The sequence below is a fragment of the Phodopus roborovskii genome, unplaced genomic scaffold, assembly GCF_943737965.1.
Source record: "Phodopus roborovskii unplaced genomic scaffold, PHOROB, whole genome shotgun sequence".
Classification (NCBI taxonomy): Eukaryota; Metazoa; Chordata; class Mammalia; order Rodentia; family Cricetidae; genus Phodopus; species Phodopus roborovskii.
In genome coordinates this window covers 26,454,251-26,476,263 of record NW_026125397.1, presented here as the reverse complement: position 1 = coordinate 26,476,263, position 22,013 = coordinate 26,454,251, and the positions used below count along the sequence as shown (strand labels likewise).

Genomic DNA, 22,013 nt, shown 5'->3' with positions numbered 1-22,013 from the left:
TAGGAGTGAATCAGACCAGTCAGTGGGTAAAGAAGTCTGCGGCAGGCTGGGAGGGGGAAGAGCCGTCGCTCGCTAGCACAGACAGTGCTGCCGTGACACTCGGCCCTCCAGTGTTGCGGAGACGCAAGAGCAGCGCGCAGCACCTGTCCGCCTGGAGCCAGCCCGGCCCGCGGCGTAGAAAAGGAGGGACCGCCGAGGTGCGCGTCAGTGCTGCTCAGCCCGGCTGGGACGCGGGAGGATGTGGACTGGGTGGACATGAGCGAGGCTTATCTCAGATGTTGGATCTTCTCTTGGAAAAACGTGTGGGTACGACCTTGGTAAGGAGCTAGATTCTGTTTTCATCTGATTTGAAAACTTTTTTATTCCTTTCTCTTTTCTTTCTTTCTTATTATTTTAAAGAATGCTGCCGCGGTAGAAACCAACGCTTCTTTCTGCTTTAGCGCGCGGAGCACTGTCAAACATTTAAAAAGACTTTTTTTTTTCCCCGTATGAATCATTAACCCTTTCGGTTCTAGACATACATAATTGTCAATTCACTGAAATTTCAGTAGTGCTTCTAGTCCGTTTCCCCCACCCGCTCCCAGCAAGGCAACTATCCCGGGTTAGCTTAGGTTTTCAGTTTTACTAACTTTAGCATCGTTTGTCCAACGTGACCTTACATGTTGGAACTAAATAAAGTGTTTAAGTTGTAACTGGGGCAAAGACAACTAAACATCCCTCACCCCCCCCCCCACTCCCAGAGCGTGGTATTTAGGGAAGATGCGGGGACTACCACGGTGTTTACATTTTCTTAGCGCGCGTTCCTACATGGATATCCTTATTTTTAATTTTTATCTGTCGCATCTATGTGGGAGTACTTTGCACGGGCTGTTCATCCCTTTGTTTCCCCTCTTTGGAAAGCACTTTTTTTCCGAGGGCAGATTCCAAGAGGATCCCCGAGTCTTCTGTATAACTTACTTACAGTAAGCTGTGCCACTTCAATGACTTCTGGGAATTCATGCACTTTCACATTTAAATGGAAAGTGCTATTTGTAGCCGAGAGCTCCTAAAGGAATTCTCTTCAGGGAATTCTATTTAATTTTTTTTTCATGTTTTGTTTTTATTTTTCCTATCTGGCTCGATATGCCCACCGATCCAAAAGGGCTGCAGGGTGTTTACCCCTTCACCCAGTTCTATTTTCCTGTGGTCCATGGGAGCTCGGGAAGGCTGAGTGCTCAGAGATGCTGGCAGGGTGCAACCCCTCTCGGGCTTCTCTGGTAGAGGATGAAAGACTTAGCGCGCCAGAGGGAGGAGGACAACCCAGTTGTTTTGAAAGTTGCTTCGCGTAGGGAGCTGGTGGGAAAGTTCAGTCTTCCCCATTTGGAAAAGGCAGGCTGGGTTCCGCTCCTGCACCACACGCGCTTTCCATTTTTAGCTTCATTCAGAGGCAGACAACGCTCCTTCCTCTTCCTCTCCTTGTTTGTGACACTTCTCTGAGGCAGCTTTTCCACAGTGCTGAGGGTCTGGCGGCCATGACCCCAGGCGTCCCGGGACACAGGACGCAGCAGCGCCCACAATGTATTTCTGCCTTCAGAGGTTAAGTCAAGGATTGATCAAAGGTAGCTGTTCTTTTTCTCCCCATGAGGATGAGGTTGCCGTGTGTGTGTGTGTGTGTGTGTGTGTGTGTGTGTGTGTGTGTGTGTGTACATATACATATACATATATATACATACATACATATATATATATATATATATATATATATAATTTTTTTTCTTCTTCTTCAGCCAAGGGTTGCACTTTAAAACCGTGCTTCTTCAAGGCAGTCTGCTTTATACGGCTTTGGACTCTTACTCAACTGTACAAGTCCTCCATCAGCTCTTAAAGCCTTCAGACTACTGTGTTAGTCATAGCTCTCAGAGGGAGCCACAGGAACGCCGGACAATGGGGATTAAAGGCCTTTCCCTTCTCTTACAGGCTGCCCCTAAGTGTAGCTCCAGCTCCGTGAAGTTTCAAGGGTTGGCAGACAGGACTGGGATCATGAAAATGGACATGGAGGACGCTGATATGACTCTATGGACAGAGGCTGAATTTGAAGAGAAGTGTACCTACATAGTGAACGACCACCCCTGGGATTCCGGTGCCGACGGGAGTACTTGTGTTCAAGCAGAGGCATCCCTACCAAGGAACCTGCTTTTCAAGTATGCCACCAACAACAGCAAAGAGGTAAGCCTGTGCCCTATTGACGATGGGCACTTGAGTTAGTGCTACTACTATCTCTGAGAACCAAGAGGACTTATTGGCAAATAATTGACCTCTCTACTCACTGTTTTCTCTTCAAGCCAATTCCTAGTCATTTCCTCCTACCGTCAGCTGTCCTATACTAATTAGTAAACAGTTAAATCTTTTGGCAAATTGACATGTCTTGGAAGAGCTGGCTCCCGTGGGCAGCCCTGTAAGGAAGCTGTGGCTCTGCTCTTCATTTTCTGAGAAAAAAAAGATGTCTCCTTTTGCTCGTGAGATGGCTTTATTCTTTTTAACGAGCCAGCTTTATTAGCTGGGTTTCTAAAATTATTCTCAAAACCTTGACATGTTTATTAACTGAAGTGATGGCATTAACCGGGAGGAAGAGGGTCACTTAAAAGTGTCCTCTGTCAGGATGACTTCACTAACCACTGTTTACCTGCAGCAGCTCTTCTGCCTTGGCCAGGCTTGGCAGGCCCCACTCTGAATGGCTTCTGAAGTGGGTACACTCTTTGTTGTTTCAAAGGGACAAGCAACTGAGGAGCACCTGACTTGTGTTTACCCTTTTATATAACAATTAAAGCCTGGCAATGTGTGGCTGGAAGGGATTTGCAGAACTACCTCTTGCTCTGAGAATCTAACTATTGCAGTCCCTCTCCTGAGGGTCTTCTCGCTGAGGACAACCCCCACCCCCAGGCAGACTTCCCACCGGCATCACCCACAGTGCCGTGGTTCTGATACTTAATGTCTTTGGGGAGCAGTGGAAAGGGGATTCCGTGTTATAAAAATCCAGATTTGCTCCTGGGAGTATTCATTATGGCCAAGATAAATCACTTTCGTCCTTCCCTGAGGAGAGCTCATGTGAGAGTCCCCGGAGTTGGGGAAATACTGTCTCTTTCCTGTTTGTGTGTCTGAGTTCAGTGTTTTGGGGGAAGGGGAGAGGGGGAGAAAGAGGAATTCTGCTTTGAGTTTTACTAAAGCTCCACTCTTGAGAGAATAGTGTTAAATTTTATAAAAGGCAAAATTTAAATTGCAGTGTGCATACAAATATTACCAAAAAAAAAAAAAATGTAACCCCAGAGGTCAGCCTTAATTATACCTCTTCCTGAAAGCAGTGTTCTCAATAGAAAGCCCCTGAGCAGAGAGGAGCTCTTGTATCTTGTAGTCAATGTTGCATTTGTTTGGGTGTTGAGGCCTGACTGTGGCTTTAAAAGGTGGTTTTTTTTTTGTTTGTTTTGTTTTGTTTTGTTTTGCCACATCGGATTTGACTAAACATTTATCCACTCAAAAGGATCATTCATGTCCTGTTGTCTGTGCAGCCTATTAGGACAGAAGTAAAGACCCCACTTTGTGGGTTATCTGTTTCACTACCCTGTGATGCCCTTCTCAGTTCAACACTTAAGTTTTTCAATTTTTGTCATTCTACTGAAAATCATGGCTGAGTGGAGTTATGCTATTAGATCATTTAGTTCAAGGTTCAGAGCAAGATAGTCAACTTCCCCAAAGGCTATGTAGTTACAGCCAGGCACAGACTGGGAGCAAAGTTCTCTGGTTGCTCCAGGTGTCTCTAGATCATGTTCCCCGGGTCCCTGTTGGTGTCACTGTGGCTTTATTTATCATCTTAACCTAGTTCAGACCCATCTTTTTACTAAGCCTGTTGGGTTTTTTTTTTTTCTGCCAAAGTCCTCCCTATTCCTGTAATGTTAAGCAACCAGATAGAGACAGTACTTGTGTTCTTCCTGAAGGGGAATCCTTCATAGCATGTAGGAAGTTGGGATTCTTTTATCCTTCATCCCCATATTTTACTTAAGTGAAACAGTTGAATAAGAGGTAGTACCTCTTTAGTCCTCAATCATAAGAGCAACCAGGAAACAAAATTAAATATCATCCTGTCTTAAGCTTACACTAAAAGGTATGCCTATTTTTCTCTCCCTATCCCCCTCTCCCTCTCTCCTTGTTTTGAACTTAGGGATAGCTCCTTAGGGATGGTGAAATGGCAGAATTGAGCCATTCAGGGTGTGATACATGCAAACCAGTTCCAATGCAGAAGCATCTAGAATCGATGAAATGTTTACATATATTCTCGTTGTTTCGTTGTTCAGTTAGTTCTATGAGTCCCATGAGCTGTGGAAACAGGTTAAAAAAAAAAAAAAAAAGGCTTTTCTATGTGTAGGTTTTTTTCTGACTGATTTATCTCACTCATCTTTAAATGTTTTCATTAAAATAGCAAAAGCTGTTACTTTATGTACTGTGTGCTGACATCCTGGGGAATTTTTTTTTTAGCAAGATCATTTTTCATTATGAATTTGTGCTATGTGCCAGCACCTTCCCACCACCCCACCCCCTGGGTTTAAAAACAAAACATACAAACTGTATTTTTGATCTTAACATTAATTTTTAGATCTGGCTCAGAATCATTCTGCACTTTTTATTGAGGCTGTTCTTACTTCCTATTTCCAGATCTAAAACCAAATACAGACATGCTATTTAAAACTTGTAGAACGTTTAACCTGACAGGTTGTTCTTTTGTGGGGAGTTTCCCCTTGGCCTCCGGAAATAATCTGTGAGTATTTGACTACAGAAAAATCATTGGAGGCTTAGGAGCAGTGTCCAAGACAGGTTTCTGCTGTCAGCTGAGGGGACTTGTCCTCAAGAGGCACTTGGCTCCTCTAAGACTGATCTGGAGTTGAGTGCTGACAAACATCAGGCAGATCGTAGGGGCTTGTGTCTATTCTGACTGAGGTCCATTACTGTGCTGAGCCATCTGTAAAGAATCTCACCAGAACATGCAAATCCACCTCCAAACTCTTCTACTGGATAGCGTATGGCAAGGCATCACCACTGTCTTTAATATAAAGATAATGAAGTTGGAAACCTTTCAGAAACACCTGTTCATTTCTTTGAAAAAAAAAAATGGAGTGAAATACAGACTGACACCTTGGCCTATGCCCTTACAGTAAAAATACAGGGAGAAAAATCTAATTGGGTGAGATTTGGAGAGGAGGAAGATGGGAGTAATTAAAATACTCTTGTTGCAGTGCAGAAGCTCAGGCCACCTTCACAACTGAATAGTGTCTCTTTCAAATTCCCGTGTTTTCTTGTGTGAGTTTGTTGCAGTCTCTAAAGGGGGACTTGTTTTTAAAGCAAACAAACCTACATTGTTCTTATTATCTTTCATTTCATAGTTCCATCCCATCCATCCTGAACTGTTAAAAAAAAAAAATCTTTATTTTGTAAAGTTAAAAAGAAACCCTGGTTTTTGTCTCAAAGCTACAGACAGTTTGTATTCTATAGCCAAAGCACTGACAGAGACAGATATGCCCAAGTGGCAGAGAGGTCGGCTCAGCACATAAAGCAAGCATGAAGGGCTTCTGTAGGGGCAGCTGACACTTGGGCAGCCTTTGGAGGCCTCTTTCTCTTACTGATAGGTTTATAGAAGGCATACAGTGGCCATTCTCCAGCAGTAATTCTTTAGGACCCTGGTCAGTTCCAGTGAAGTTTCCTTCCTGAGTTAGGTGAGTACACTCTTAATTAGTGTTTTTAGCACTGTGCAACTCAAAGCGCAGGCCAAGTTTCTCTGTACCATTTTCTTGTACCTAGAATAGAACACTGTAAACAATGGGTTAGGGAGGTGGGGTTGGGCTACTATACTCATCTGGATCTCTTAGGACCTCCATTAAGAACAACTCTGGCTTCCATCCCCACTTTAGAGTTGCAGATGTGGATTTGACACGGAGGTGTTTATTGTGTGTTATTAGCATGCTAAACGTAGGATGGATGTAGATGGTTTAGTTTTCATTTTCTGAGACAGACTCTGGAGATGTCTGTAGTCTACAGGCCACGAGCTGGTGCTCTTCCTGCTTCCTCCTAGTGATAGGTAACTCAGAAGCAGCAGGATTCCTCTAATCTCAGAATGCTGAATTATGTGTCTTTGTGTATCTATCAGGGCTAATTTTTCTATATTCCTCGTCTCTATGTATAGTAGGAATTCAAAATATTATGCTCTATTTTGTTTATAAAAACCATCTAATAGTAAAGTTCAGTCTGGTTATATTTCCCAGGCAGACCTTGAACTCATCAATCTCTTGCCTTAGCCTCCAGAGTAGCTGGGATTTGAAGCCACACCAGTACTTTCTTTCTTAAAAAGGCTACTTGCTTTTTAATTATTCTCCTGCCTTGTCTGTTCATTTGCATTTGTGAGGTTATAGATGACAGGTACTTCCAATACTGATTTAAACATGTATAGTGCCCAGTCCATAGTTGTGCTTAAAAGGTACTAGATAGCTTATGCCTTCCCCACAATTCTTTTGTTGTAGGAACGAGATTCTAATTAACTTCCTTTTGGCCACAGGAAAAGGTGTTTTCTTAGTGTAAGACTGATAGGTGAAAACCAAGAGGCCACTCTGTAGAAAGAAGGATGGCAATTTGGAAGGGAAACTGTGACCTCGATGTAATGCTCCTTGTTGGTAATCAAGCGCTGACTCCGAAGACACTGTCTGCAGGAGGCTATAATTTAAAACAAAGTTGATGAACCAGTCGAGTGCCTTTCTTAAAATCACTGCTTTAAAGTGGATATGTTGAAATTATCAGCTGCTAATTATTGGCTCTCTGACAAATGGCATTATTTGTTTTTCCTGTTTGGCATTTTAATGTTATGGAATAAGCATTCAAATGTAAATGTCTAATAATTTGTGTATTATAGAAGACAGTTTCATGAGTTTTACAAAGTAGGTTCAATAATTTGTCCTAAACAAGGCCGTGACCAGGGAAGGCCAGCCAGGCTTCTCTGTATATTGTTGTCTCTAGCATCTCAGCTCTGAGATGCTCCTGTCTTCCTCAACTGGGCCGTAACCAACAGCAGCAGTGATGAAGTGTTCTCAGAAGCATACACAGATGTAATGAGGGCAGAGGAGAGGAACATCTGCCTTTTTCAGACCTTTGCCACAAATTCTTATAGGACCAAAAATAACACTTTTAACTCACCAACTTTGTTTCGAGTTGTAATGAGTAAAGAAAGTTTTCTCCTCCTCCACCCCTTTTCCTGTCTTAAGAATGCACTATTAACTGTATATTAAATATTAAATAATTTGCAATAAAGGGTATTTGACGATTTAAAAAAAATGACATGACAACAAGCTATGCAAGTTTGCTTATTCCGTGTTAGACAGAGGTTAAATTTTTGATGGATCGATTGAGGTACCAGTGTGTATTATAACCAAAGTCCTGGATTCCACTGCAAACTGTCTGAACAGTCATTCACTTATCTGCACTTGCTGTTTCAGATATATAATTATACAAGAGCTACTAAGAAAAATAAAAAGTAGGAATAAATCCTATGTTTTACACTGCCCTTGGTCATTTCAGTGAGACATTTCTTACTGTTTTGAACCACAAAGAAAATTAAAATGAGAAAACAAATCTCTACTGTGAAAGGTGAACTGAGCTTCCAGTTTGTGTCTGATTTTTTTATTTTATTTTATTTTTATTTTTTTTGATCAAGGAAGAACTGCCATAGCTACCATGTTTCTTCAGCAAACCCCACAGAGTCATAATGCATGAAGCCTTCAGTCTGACTGAACAGGTCGTTTCCTCAGATCTTAGAAGCCACATCTTTTAGAACCCACAGTCTCCTCATTACACATTCCATTTCAAAGAGGGACTTGTGACCACCATTGAGTAGATGTTAGAGAAGAACAAAGTTACTTGAAAGATCTTTCTTCTAGTAAAGAACCCTTACAAGCTGTGGGGGAAAGAAGAGGGGGCAAAAAAATCTCATCTGGAATGAAAAAACAAAAAACACTATTCAGTTGTGAAGGTGGCCTGAGCTTCTGCACTGCAACAAGAGTATTTTAATTACTCCCATCTTCCTCCTCTCCAAATCTCACCCAATTAGATTTTTCTCCCTGTATTTTTACTGTAAGGGCATAGGCCAAGGTGTTTGGTTTCTGGTTCCTTTGGCCTCTGTGGATAAGTAAAGAGCATTATTTTGGTTTCTGAGGTTAAAGCTTTTTTTCCCCCCTCAAGCACATTGTGTTTATGGTTTGAGGGAGAAGGAGGGATCTAGGGGGAAACTGAAGGGTCTAATCTTGACATCTCCCTCTCTGCTTTATTCTCTTGGAACAGCATGCTGATCTGGTCTTCTAGCATGAAAAGTAATAAAGCAAAGAGCCACAGGCATCAGAAAGCAATTCCCTGGACTATTTCCTTGCCTAGATGACTTTAAGGAAGCTTGCTGTGCATTAGCTGTGGAGGCATCACTGATGCCAATTGACAACTCAATTCACTGAAATAACAAGATTGACACCTCAGAGTTTCAGTAACAAATTCATGTTTTATCTCCTTAGGTTATTGGAGTGGTTAGTAAGGAGTACATACCGAAGGGAACAAGGTTTGGACCCCTGATAGGTGAAATCTATACCAATGACACGGTTCCCAAGAACGCCAACAGGAAATACTTTTGGCGGGTAAGTAAGGAAACATTTTCAAGACTTTTCAATATTGGGGGTAGATGGAGCTTAAAGAACAGCGTCCCTTTTCAGCCTGTGATGGGAACAATGGGCTCACTCAAGGAAACACTGGAAATTGTGGCTGTAGGTGGTTAAATGGGACTGCATGTGAATCTTGATCTTTGCAACTCATTACACACAACTTTGTGATGAAAGGAAACAGTTTGTTGCTTGCTTCAAGGGCAGGTTCATTTGCATTTCTCTTCGAGGAAGTAGTAATGAGTCACCAAGCCTTAGATTTCACCTTTTCTTGATTTCTTGCTGAGTTTACTTCAATTGAATGGAAGAGTTATCATAAATGAATTATCTTGAAGAGAAATGTCACTAAGAAAGGATAGGTAGAAGGTGGGTTAGTAGGGCAGAGAACCACAGAAGTCACTTATTAAATCCATCTGCACACAAAACTATTACATTTGACAGTATCTTAAGTTGCTAAGCATAAGGAAGATGCTCACACACATGTGAGATGACAGACTTGGCTAGTATAGCTATTTAAAAGGTCTGACCTATGCAGTCTCTCTTGGAATGTCAAAGTTTTGTAAGGAACCTGGGGGGACCTAGGAGATGGGATTCATGGGTAAAATCTGAATTGGGAGTGGATAAAGAAAAGTCAACCTCCCTTTCCCCAAGATGTCTCCAGCCTGCTCAGTTTGGAAGTCAAGAGCTATTTATATAAATTTAGTGAGCACTTTTCCTCATACAACACAGAGAACATACCACCTAAAGATATGTTAATAACCAAGACTGGATCATGCTTGCCCTGGCTGATACTTTTGCATAAGTAACTTATAAAGACTTTTGGTTAGGAAATTACTCATGAAGCTATTCCTAAGAGATCCCTCTACATCTAGGACATTTTTACTTTCAGTCATTTACTTGCTACTCCTACAACTGTAGTTGTAGATTTGTTAAGAATTATTTGTTCTCAATTTTTATTTATTTAATAATTACTTGGTATTAAAATATATTATTACAGGACTGACTGACTGAATGTGAGTATATTTTTGCCTTTATGGTCACTCTCAGATGGAAGCCATAGAAATATATTAATCTTGTCCATCTGACATGTTCATTAATACATTGTCATTTTGAAGATAGTTAAGAAACGCCTAAGAATCCCATTACTCTCCCTGTCCTGCTTCATTTATAGATTTACAAAATAATAGTAATATAAATAACTAAAAGGCTTTCCTTGAGAGGAATTGATTAAATCAGTTGTTAATATACAACAAAAACAGTATAAGGAATAAAACTTGTCATTTGTTGGAAGAGCCTGATTTGTAGGGCAGGAATAGGAACATCTGTTGTGAGGAATGAAGGGCTTTCATGCAAATTACACAGTCAAAGAGATGCTCAAGTTGAAAAACCAGTGACATTTCTTGTAACTGTACTATGAGTCAGCATGTGTTTAATCTTCATGATAATAAATGGAAAGGCAGGCATCAGTGTGCGTATTACAAATGCATGATTTTATTTTCTTGGGGTGTGTGTGACTTTATGACATCTATGGGTCTGTTTTTAAACGAGGAGGATACAATAAATTGTAGTCGTGGAAAGCCGACTGGGATCAACACACCCGAGGCTAGCAGTTTCCGCCCTAGTGCGAGAGCGCTGGAACCCCATGTTCCTGGAAGTTTGCGCGTCAGAGTAAACAAACTTGAAAACCCCTCTTGATAGCTGAATTCACCCAGTCTTGTTACATTTTCTCTTAACAAGACACACCGCGGAAGCTCTCACAGGCTGCTTTGATGAAGCCACATACACCCCCCTCACAATTCACAGGAAGTCACTCTTAAAAGAAACTGATTCTGCTGTTCACTGCCTATATTAAAGGGACAGAGTTCCTTTTCATTTCTGATAGCGTTAGAGAGAAATACAGAAACGGTCACACAGCCAGAGTGTGACTAAGAATAAAGCAATAGCCTGCTGCCCCGTAGAGCTCTCTGGGCTGAGCAAGCAGGGCATCTGTTGGAGACTCCGGTTGCAGGTGACCAGGTATTGACTCTCCGTGTGTAAAGAAAGCTCTGGGGTCTGAAAGAGGGTGGTGCCTCTTCAAAGAAAGGAACTTTCTGGAGAAGATAAGGAGTGAGTTTATTGCTCTTTGGTTTCAGTAAGAGTGTTTTCCTCTGTTCTTAACTATGCCCTTTTTCTAACCATTGTGAGTACAGCTGTTAGCCAGAGGTAGCATTGCTAAAGGGCAAACTCTGTGTTTTTCTTTACAGGAACTGTTGTGTGTGTGTGTGTGTGTGTGTGTGTGTGTGTGTGTGTGTGTGTGTGTGTGTGTGTAATTTTCTTCCCTCTGCTTTTTCCAAAAGCCCCAAATCATGGTTCTGTGTGTGTTGTTTTAGCCAGCCTCCTCATAGATACTGGGAAATCTTTACTCTTTTGGCATGAAAGAGAGGCACAGGGCTGCACATGTTTACCAAGAGGAAAAGTGACTTCTCAGACTGCCAAGCTGGCCTCTGTGCCAGTGGCTCACTCTGTTATGGCAGGTGAAGTTCACCTTTGCCCCACCCAGTGTTTCCACAAAAAGGCAGGGCTCCAAGTATTCATCTGAACAAGTGTTGCTGTGGGACTGGGGCTGGGGGTGGAGGATGTTTGCAGAGTCTATGCCCGGGGCAGAGGTGTAGGAAACACAAGCACAGAGGCCACAGAAAAAGCTGAGACTCGGTTTGCTGCAGTCCTCTGCTGGCTCGTCTGCCCGGTGACTCAAAGCACTAAAAGTCAGCATAGCAGACACGCCCATTCGCCGTTTGCTACCGTAGCAAGAGTACTCTGGCAGTGCCATGCACTCCAGGCATGAAAAGACCACAACATCGAAATGGAAAAGGTGGCTGACAGAATGTACCTTACCTATGTCATGCTTCATTTCTGCTGATTCAAGGCGACTCCCAGCAGACCAATGGTTCCTTCTTTCTCTAACTATGCTATGGGGGCTGCTTTGCTTGCCTGGGTTTATTCTGAGAGGTTTGGGGAAGCTTTCCCTGGCTCTGGGCTAGCTGCCTTTCACACTGCATCTTTCTCCTCTCTCGGACAGATCTATTCCAGAGAGGAGTTCCACCACTTCATTGATGGCTTTAATGAGGAGAAAAGCAACTGGATGCGCTATGTGAATCCAGCTCATTCTGCCTTGGAGCAAAACCTGGCTGCCTGTCAGAACGGGATGAACATCTACTTCTACACCATTAAGCCCATCCCTGCCAACCAGGAACTTCTTGTGTGGTATTGTCGGGACTTTGCAGAGAGGCTTCACTATCCTTATCCTGGAGAGCTCACAGTGATGAATCTTAGTAAGTGGATTACAGAACAACAACAAAAAAAAAAAAAAAAAAGAAAGAAAAGAAAAGCGCCGGTCATGTTAGTTCTGCCCCTGTGAGCTAATAATATGTTGTTTAATTATATGGCTTCATCACCTGTTGGACTAAGTAGGTGGCTTTAGCTAAGACTAGGAAGAGGAAAACATTTTCAATATTCCTATTCCTTATTTAATCAAATATTTATTGCATGCTTATTATATATGATGACCTTCTCTGAGTGTTGATTTCGGAGAGTTACAGAAAGAAATATATTCCCAATTCTAATTTATGCAAAAGGGCAACTAGAAGCAGACATAATGCAGACTGGTATGGACATGTCCAATATGCCAACTGTAGTCCCTTATTGCCTTAATGTGCATGTGCCAGGGTTTAGAGTGTTCATTGAAATCTTATAAAGATACCTGTACATGTAAAGCCATGGTCTAATGTGGAAGGCTGATTCTAAAAAAAAAAACTGTCATAATTATTCAAGTCATCTAAGCGAATAGCCCTAAAAGATTACATATCTTAGCTTCCTTCCTTATGGTAAAATGAATTAATCTCAACTTTGAATCAGTCTTACGGTAACCACCTATCACTTTATCTTGACAGATTCTTGGTTCCTTAGGTTTACAAGCTTTTACTTTTTTTTTTGCTAAAGTTGCTGTCATGACCTTTACAAAACATTCCTTTATTTTAGTCATTCTCAAGTAGCTTTAAGGACAATTTAAAAATAAAAAAAGTCTAACCTCTAACTCTGGCTATATATTCTGGGTTATACTTATGAGTTCTGCAGCACTTTTTAAAATGACCCCCTTTTGATTAAAACAATGTTGAAGGTTTTAAAGTTTTGGTTTTGTTGGGGGGGGCTTGTTTTGGTTTTTATTTTTGATTTTTCAAGACAATGTTTCTTTGTGTAGCTCTGGCTGTCCTAGAACTAGGTGCATAGACCAGGCTGGCTTAAACTCAGCAATCAGCCTGCCTCTGGCTCCTGCGTGCTAGGATTAAAGGCATGGGCCATCATCCTACAGCATAAGTTTTCATTTTGATATTATCTCAAACTTGAGGAAACGTTACAGAAAACTATAGAGAATTCCAAGTTATTGTTTACCCAGGTTTTCTGTGCAGTCTCATTTGCTTTCATCAGGAGGATATAGTTCAGATTTTGCCATTGAGTCACTGGGAATAAATATTAATCTTAGTATTTTCACCTTAAGACCAATGACTTAGAGATAGCATACTCTGACTGGCTAGCTATCTGTGTTCATTCTACAGTGTTCAGACTTTCAGGAACTTCAGTTTTCTGAAAATTATAGCTTCAGCTGTAGGATCCCCATTATAGGTTCTGTGCCCAGGGCCTTTAACTCAGCGCCCTTGAGCTGAGCATGGTGGTATCCCCAGCTTGGCCAAAGGGAGCGTGTTTGGGTTTTGTTTTTTTATTATTGTTATTTTGTTTTTGTTCTGACAGGGCCCCACTCAGCTTAGGTTCACTTCAAACTTGATCCCATCAGTACTCCCAGAGTGCTAGGATTACAGGCATGTGCCCCCCCCCCATGCCTCTCTGGGGCATTGATTTTTTTTTTTTTTTTTGTTCAGAACTAATTGTCATGTATACTGTGAATGACATATTTTCTTCAGATACCCCTTTTGATTTATTCAGGGTTCTCTGAGTGTCAGGTTAGCAAGTCTTTTGTCTGTTGTTCCCACTAAAGAAAGAGTTAACAATGCAGTCACACTACAAGGCTGCTGTCACTGATTGTGAAACCTGCTGGCTCAGGTGTGGTAACTAACTGATGATTGAGGCTGTGATCAGGAAAATTTCCACCATTTCATCAGGCCTAATAGGCAGAGTGTGTCCACGATGAGTTGTGCTAGATTTCTTCCATGCTTAAAGCACAATAGACGTCTGTCCAGAACCAACCTGCCAAGGCTTACTTGGGGGAAACAGTAGGGATGGGATGAAGGAAAGTAAGTGGCTAGAAATCACAAACTGGCAAGAAAGAAAAGGGAAGGAAGAAGGTAAAAAAAGAACTATTAAGTTTAGTTCCTAGCCCTCTAAATCTTTTTGGTAATTTTTTTCTATCTATCTAACTAACTCATCTAGAAATCAGTTGACCAAATTATAGACTTCTGCAAGTTAATCTGCTTTCTCGGTTTCAGTTGAAAACAGACTTTGTTTTGCCTACTGCAGAACTTCTAGGTTCTTTCTTGTAGTCCTGGGGGTGCTTATTATAGATCGAAAATGTGAGTCGGCATAATGAAGCCATTGAGAACCTCAGAGGCAGCTCACTCTTGAAATGACTCTGTCCGCCTACAGCCATTTAAGATTTAAGAACAAAAACAGATCTTGATTTTCTTTTTCATGTTAACTCAAGCTGCTAAGTAGGAGAGTCAGAAATGATACCAGCTCCTCTGATTACTCAGCTGCTGGAGGCTGAGTTTTTAAAAATGTACCTTCATGTACAGTCTATAATTTCCAGCTGTAAAGTATTTTGGAGACACTGATATTTTCCTGCAGATCTTCCTTCCGAATAAGCTGGCGGCCTGTTTTTCTGAAGACAGAGATAGCAAACACGATGCCATGTGTGTCACAGAGAAAAATGAAGTTCTGACTTCTTTGTGTGTTGGCTCAACCATTAGCTTCAGAGAGTTCAGTACTGAAGTGCTTAGCAATGATTAAACATGGGCCCAACACTGAGAAAGCCTAATGCCTTATACTTCGAGCTTTCATTTGTTACATTTCCACCATGGGGCTACTACAAAAACATTGTGAGGCTTAGATGTGATTTGCCACATAAAAATGGCACAGAGTTGAGTGTGGTGGTGCACACCTTTAATGCCAGCAATTGAGAGGCAGAAGCAGGTGAAAATCTCTTGTTCTTGGCCAGTCTGGTTTGCAGAGCAAGTTCAGGACCAACCAAAGCTGAATAGTATAGTAAGACTCATTCCCCCCAAAAGGGCATAGTTAGGGTTATACACACACAACCTCCTTTTCTTTTCTTTTCTTTTGACCTGAGGGTGCTTCCAAATCATTATCTTTTCTTTTCTTTTTAAGCCTCCAGTAAATCCCTTCCTGTGACTATAGGATGCCTTGTCTATCAGTTTTCCAGCTTACTTGTCTTTCTTCCTTTACCATTTCAGCTTTAAAAAACAAAAGTGACAATTTGAACTTCCTGCCTGCTGGGCCTCACCGAAAGACTGATATTGGCCTGATAAGGGGGTATTTATTTTGGTTTAGAGGCTTGAGAAATTGCTCTCCCTCAGAAAGCTTTCCATCACTGACCCCAGCAGCATCTTCCTGATAGTGTTGGCCACTGTGTTTATTCTGGGGCCCTGGCTGCCCAGGGGGAACTGATAATAGCCAGCAGGAGATAACATCCTCTAAAGGGCTTTCCAACTGGAATTGAATCCCTCAAGCCTGTCAGTCTGGAGAATGGATTGGAAAGGTTTAGTTCTGGGCTTCCAAAGAGTTCATCTTCAGACCTAACAGGTAGCAAGCCTGGAGTTCCTTTTCAGTTAAGTCTGACAGGGCTGTTTTATAAGACTGAAAAGGATGCTGTTTTTTGTTTATTTGTTTGTTTGGGTTTTTGTTTTTAAGTGCCCTAAGCATCATCCTGTACCTGCGATTGCAGGGACCAAGAATCTTGCTTCTATTCAGAGCATGTATAACCCCACCCCCTCGTACCCATGCCTCCCCACATTGCTGTCAGCATGCTCCTGGGGAGGAGTGCCTGTTAGAGAGAGCACCCCGGGAACCATAGCTCAGCCTGTGCATCATATGTGTTATCTTTGGCCAGGGAAGTTGATCTGAGGCTTCTCCTGCAGGGTTCATCTTCCCTGAGTAATTGGGCCAGATGGCGGTGGACGGTCTAGGAAGGCCCCATTGTTTCTGAGCTTTACCAGGGAATGTGTGCCATATCTAGGAGTCAATGTTTTCCTCTTAGCTGCCTCTGTTTTCTTTGGTGCTGTAAGTAATTGAACTGGCTTGGGAAGTACCTGTTGCGGTTTGGCAGAGGTAGCTGTCATGCCTCATGATTCCAGGAGACAGCCCAGATGGTAGCCTAGTTTAGACCAGAGCTTGGTGAAGTTTTGGTGCTGTCCAACAATGGCCATACAGGGTAGCATCCATGACCTTAATCTATTTGGCACAGGCAGTTTGAACAGAGCTCTATGGAGTTCCTATTTAAAAAGAATCCACTTGAAAATTGATGACTGTTCATTACTTAAAACTAGTTTTAATCTCTCATCTCAGTCTGCAGAGTGTGCTGGTTTCCTTTAGGTGAACGGCAAACATCAGAATGACTTAATAACGTGTGACAACCCCACACCCCTGTATTTTTTCCACCCCGTCTCAGTGAGCACTCTACCGTTCCAGTTTGAACAGCACTTTTCTGTCATAGTTTGCACTAATGGAAGCCAGATCTTCCAAGGGTGTTGTGGCTGTGTGGAGGCTGCCATTGTTCCCGCTTCTGATGTTGTTGTTCCCACTCTCCCCCCCCCCTTTGAGGAAATGGAGCAGTGCTGCTGAGTGGGTGGCCAGAGCCCTCTGGAGTGAGAGGCGTTAGGGGACAGGTGTCTAGCCTTTGTGTTGTCAGCTGCTACTCAGGGTTTCTCAAGAAGAGGAGCATGCTTCTGATTTCACTTTGGTTCTCCACAGTCTCTGAGTAACCGCCCTTTCTTCTTCATTTTAGCACAAACGGAAAGCCACCCAAAACAATACAGTAGTGGGAAAAATGAACTTTACCCAAAGACTGCCCCCAAGAGAGAGTACAGCGTGAAAGAAATCCTAAAACTGGACTCGAATCCCTCCAAAAGGAAGGACTTCTACTGTTCCGACATTTCACCCCTCACTTCAGAAAAGGACATGGATGGCTTCAGGAAAAATGGGAGCCCTGACATGCCCTTCTACCCCCGGGTTGTTTACCCCATCCGGGCACCTCTGCCCGAAGACTTTTTGAAAGCATCCCTGGCCTATGGGCTAGAGAGACCCACTTACATTACTCACAGTCCCCTTCCGTCTTCCACAACTCCAAGCCCCCCAGCAAGCAGCAGCCCTGAACAGAGCCTCAAGAGCTCCAGCCCCCAGAGCAGCCCAGGGAACACCGTGTCACCCCTGGCACGGGGCCTCCTGGAACCCCGGGACTCCTCCTCCTACTTGAATGCCTCCTATGGCTCAGAGGGCCTGGGCTCTTACCCTGGCTATGCACCTGCCCCCCACCTCCCACCAGCCTTCATCCCCTCTTACAATGCTCACTACCCCAAGTTCCTATTGCCACCCTATGGCATAAGTTCCAATGGCTTGAGCACCATGAACAACATCAATGGCATCAACAATTTCAGCCTCTTCCCCAGGTTGTATCCTGTCTACAGTAACCTCCTTGGTGGGGGCAACCTGACTCATCCCATGCTCAATCCAGCTTCTCTACCGAGTTCCCTGCCCTCAGATGGAGCCCGGAGGCTGCTTCCACCCGAGCACCCCAGAGAGGTGCTTGTCCCAGCGTCCCACAGTGCCTTTTCCCTTACTGGGACTGCCGCTAGCATGAAGGACGAGAGTAGTCCCCCCAGTGGATCTCCAACCGCGGGAACCGCAGCCACGTCCGAACACGTGGTACAACCCAAAGCTACCTCAGCAGTGATGGCAGCCCCCAGCACTGACGGAGCCGTGAATCTCATCAAAAACAAAAGAAACATGACCGGTTACAAGACTCTTCCCTACCCGCTGAAGAAGCAGAACGGCAAGATCAAATACGAGTGTAACGTCTGCGCCAAGACGTTTGGTCAGCTCTCCAACCTGAAGGTAGGCCTCCAGACACCTGCCGCTTGAAGTTGGCTGCCGTGCAGCGGGGTTGTTAATTGTGCTTGAGGCATAGGAGACACAGTTTGGGACTAAGCTGCACGGGTGCTCCCTGCTGAATATTGAAAATGTGGGGTTTAACTTGATGCCGTTCCTAAGATCCTTGCATCACAAGCACCTGGCTGTTGGAGCGGAAACTTAAGATGTTAGGCCTCATCTCATCCCCAGAGCTAACCTCTGTGGCTTCTTCCCAGGTCCACTTGAGAGTTCACAGTGGAGAACGGCCTTTCAAATGCCAGACCTGCAACAAGGGTTTTACTCAGCTCGCCCACCTGCAGAAACACTACCTGGTACACACAGGAGAAAAGCCACATGAATGCCAGGTGGGAAGTGTTTTCTGGGTAGAACTTTTGACCTTTGGGGACAGTATCTGTGGCCTTACCCCCCAGTGTTGTTTCCAACACAGGATTCCTGCCTTGTCACAGGATGCTGGCTCTGTGAAGCTCCTCGACCCTCTGTGGCTGCTCACAGGCTGTAGTGATGGGTGGGTGACAGCTTCCAGTGGGTGGGGAAATAGCCGCAGATGAAACTACAGCTTCCCCCGTTACTGCTTACCACACCATGAGTGCCATTAAGAGACTTCTGGGCTCCCAAGGTAGCTGGGTTGTCTTGCCCCTGCCATTGGCAATATTTAATCTTACAGTTTTTCCCTGTCTCCTTTCTCTGTATTCTTTCCTCTCCACACTTTAGGTCTGCCACAAGCGATTCAGCAGCACAAGCAATCTCAAGACCCACCTTCGACTGCATTCTGGAGAAAAACCTTACCAGTGTAAGGTGTGCCCTGCCAAGTTTACTCAGTTTGTGCATCTGAAGCTGCACAAGCGACTGCACACCCGGGAGCGACCCCACAAGTGTGCCCAGTGCCACAAGAGCTACATCCATCTCTGCAGCCTCAAGGTCCACCTGAAGGGCAACTGTCCAGTGGCCCCAGCCGCCGGGCTGCCTTTGGAGGATCTGACCCGAATCAATGAAGAAATTGAAAAGTTCGACATCAGTGACAATGCTGACCGTCTTGAGGACATGGAGGACAGCATCGATGTGACCTCTATGGTGGAGAAGGAGATTCTAGCTGTGGTCAGAAAAGAGAAAGAAGAAAATGGTCTGAAAGTGTCTTTGCAAAGAAACATGGGGAAAGGACTCCTCTCCTCAGGGTGCAGCCTCTATGAGTCATCAGACCTGTCCCTCATGAAGTTGCCTCACAGCAACCCACTACCTCTGGTACCTGTAAAGGTCAAACAAGAAACAGTCGAACCAATGGATCCTTAAGATTTTCAGAAAATAAGTGTTTTGTTTTGCTTTGCTTCTTAGGTTATGACTTGCTGAGTCAGGGTGCCTGTGTCGAATTGCTTGTAAACAATTCCAGATCTGCAGAACTCCTGGCAGCAGGTGGTTTCCCGCACCACTCTGGAATTTAAGAAGGACTCCAAAGTTACCAAAATCTCAGGGCATAAATGAGGCAAAGACTCAACTATATATACATATACATATTATATATATATACATATATATATATACTTATTTACAGCCATGTCTATATATTTGAACTTGTGTATTTTGAATATTTGTGTGGATATGTTTGCATAGCCTTCCTATTACTAAAACTATTGCCTAGCCATAATTATTTTTTCAATGATAATCCTTCATAATTTATTATACAGTTTATCTTTCAAAAAGCAATAATTAAAAAAGTTTACAATGACTGGAAAGATTCTTTGTAATTTGAATATAAATGTATTATTGTCTTGTGGCTATTCTTTGTAGATAATTTCTGCACATCTGTTGAAATACCTGAGACTTAATAGTCAGCTATGTGATTTCAGTCAACCTTTCTCTATAACAATGCTTTAAAATGAGGTTTTGACATTGCCAAAGTCATATGGTTGGTGTATTAACTCAGAATGTTATCATTTGAACAACATTGTATAAGTTGGGGGTATGTGTGCAGAATTACTCAGCAATAATTTGAGTGGAAGGAATTAGAAATGTATATTTTCTGGTTTTCTATGATAGTTTATTTTTCCCCTCCTAGCCATAATTTTACCAAAATAGTGACAGGCTTTGCCAGCCTGTCCCTCCAAAAATATAGGGTCTTCTATCTCCAATGTCATAGGATTATTCTGAGTGGCCATATGATTTTGGCAACCCAGTGTGTTATCTGAAAATGTGAAGAAGATAAGATGCCATGTCAAGCCACCAAGAATCTGTCTTGAAGTACAGGTGTGTGTGTGTGTGTGTGTGTGTGTGTGTGTGTGTGAGAGAGAGAGAGAGGGTTGGTGGCTTAGGGCTGGGTGTCATTTTGTTGTTGACTTGTTTTTGTTTTTTAATGTCAAACTTGCACAAAGGTGGTGCCCTACCTAGAAGGATTTGATGTAGATAGGCTCAGACCACACTTAAAATACAAACTCAAAGCAAAACAAAAAAAACGGGTATTTTATCATCTTAGGTTACACGGGTAATGAACATTCCTATCCCCAACACATCAATTGTAATTTCTGTAAAACTCAGCTTTTCTCAGTATTTGTGTTTCTGCATTTTATAATTAATTTAATTGAAGATGAAAGGGCATTGCAAAGTTGTTCAACAACAATTACCTCATTGAGTGTATTCAGTAGGAGTGCAGGAAGTGATGTCTTATCTCATGACTTGCTACTCAGCTGAGCATGTGTGCTCCGGAATGGTAGGCTGCGTTGTTTTGTCTTATACTAGTCTAAGCCCAAAGGTTACCTGTTGGTGTTCAAGGTGTAGCAAAGAATGATGTATATTTATGAATCTATTTATACCACTATACCATGTGTATATATAATATATTTATAACCACTTAAATTGTGAGCCAAGCCATGTAAAAGAACCTACTTTCCTAAAGAGCAAAATGAACCTCTTTCTGGGGGTTTGCTTAAAACTCCATGACCTCACCATCACACTGGTGCTCCTGCACCACCTTGCCTGCTACGAGATACCATAGCACCATGGTGCAGAGGTTAGGGCTGTGTAGAGACCAGGGAGGAATAGAAACAGTGTTTTGCTATTTAACATCATCTGTCCAGTTTGACTGCTGTGCTACATTTGCGTTAGTTGGGTCACAGAAAGAAAAATTTTTCCTTTTCCACTATGCTCTCTCTTCATCTCCCTCCTTTGGAATCCTGACACCTCCTCAGCCTGCAGTCTAATGCTTAGGTTAGTGTTTTGTATGTATCTATTAACACAAAGAGGAAAACTTCAACTCACCCAGGGAAACCCAAGAGCCTTACTTATCCGTTGCTGTGACTAGCAAGATGGGTTTCTCTTCACCTGCAAGGATCAAAATCAGAGATGCTACACATGCTAGCAAGCAAGATGTCACTGAGTAACAGCCCAACTCAAGACTGACATTTCTGGATGCATCCATAGTTAATGAAAATCATCCTTAATTGTAGGTAAACCAAAGCATGACATGACATTGACACCAAATGTTTTCTTTCTAATGACCTTTTTTCCTCCTGTGTTTTCTTTCGTTGGGAGGATTTTTTACAAGTACTAATTGCTTTTCTTGCCATCTGTCTCCCTCTTAGGCCTCTTACATGTAAGTGTTGAGCCCACAATTAACGGTGGTTTTTTTTTCTCTCTCTCTCAGAGTTAAGACTGACCAAAGTTATTGGCTTTTTACTTTGCTAGAATAAACTATCTTATGTTTACGTACTGGTTTACATTGTTATTTATGTGCAAATTGTTAAAATGTAAATTAAATATAAATGTTCATGCTTTACAAATGTTTGTCTAGTGTCTTGAAATAAGATACCCTACCCTATTGTCCCTAATGCCAGGGTGACACTGAACCACATCTTGAAGATTTTTTTTTTAAATTTGTATCTCCCTGTCCCAGCAGTACCAGCCATGATGCCCTATTTCCCACCTTCCTGTGCTCTACAAAGCAAGTGAACATCACTGATTATGGTACCTCATGATGCTCGCATTGAAGTACTAGCCAAGCCAGACCCTGCTTAGCTTCCAAGACTGTTCAGGGTGGTAATGTCATGACTCTCAATAGTGTGCACTTTTTCTTTCATTATGAGTTATGGATATTTATCAATATACTTGAGGTCCCAGGGAGGAGCTAAAAAGCACTAGGACCCATGTCAAAATGGCATGTGTTTACTC

The 22,013-nt window shown here is 42.7% G+C and overlaps 1 protein-coding gene across 2 annotated transcripts; it reads left to right on the top strand.

Moving 5' to 3' along the window:
• Positions 1–30: 30 nt before the first annotated feature.
• Prdm1 (PR/SET domain 1) lies at positions 31–20,098 on the top strand. 2 transcript variants are annotated; one of them, XM_051175595.1, is made up of 7 exons: positions 31–317; positions 1,957–2,205; positions 8,568–8,687; positions 11,767–12,019; positions 16,717–17,822; positions 18,074–18,202; positions 18,570–20,098. In XM_051175595.1, the coding sequence occupies exons 1-7, from the start codon at positions 276–278 to the stop codon at positions 19,143–19,145; spliced, it is 2,475 nt and encodes an 824-aa protein (XP_051031552.1). In that variant the 5' UTR covers positions 31–275; the 3' UTR covers positions 19,146–20,098. The 2 variants fall into 2 exon arrangements, with proteins under 2 accessions (XP_051031552.1, XP_051031553.1); XM_051175596.1 differs by lacking the exon at positions 31–317 and adding an exon at positions 1,329–1,598.
• The last annotated feature ends 1,915 nt before the right edge of the window (positions 20,099–22,013 follow it).

Bases quoted from the DNA above. Each gene is read 5' to 3' on its own strand.
- Prdm1 (XM_051175595.1), top strand. From the start codon at position 276: ATGTTGGATCTTCTCTTGGAAAAACGTGTGGGTACGACCTTG. The intron at 318-1,956 runs GTAAGGAGCTAG...CTTCTCTTACAG, and splicing joins AACGTGTGGGTACGACCTTG to GCTGCCCCTAAGTGTAGCTC. The intron at 8,688-11,766 runs GTAAGTAAGGAA...TCTCTCGGACAG, and splicing joins ACAGGAAATACTTTTGGCGG to ATCTATTCCAGAGAGGAGTT.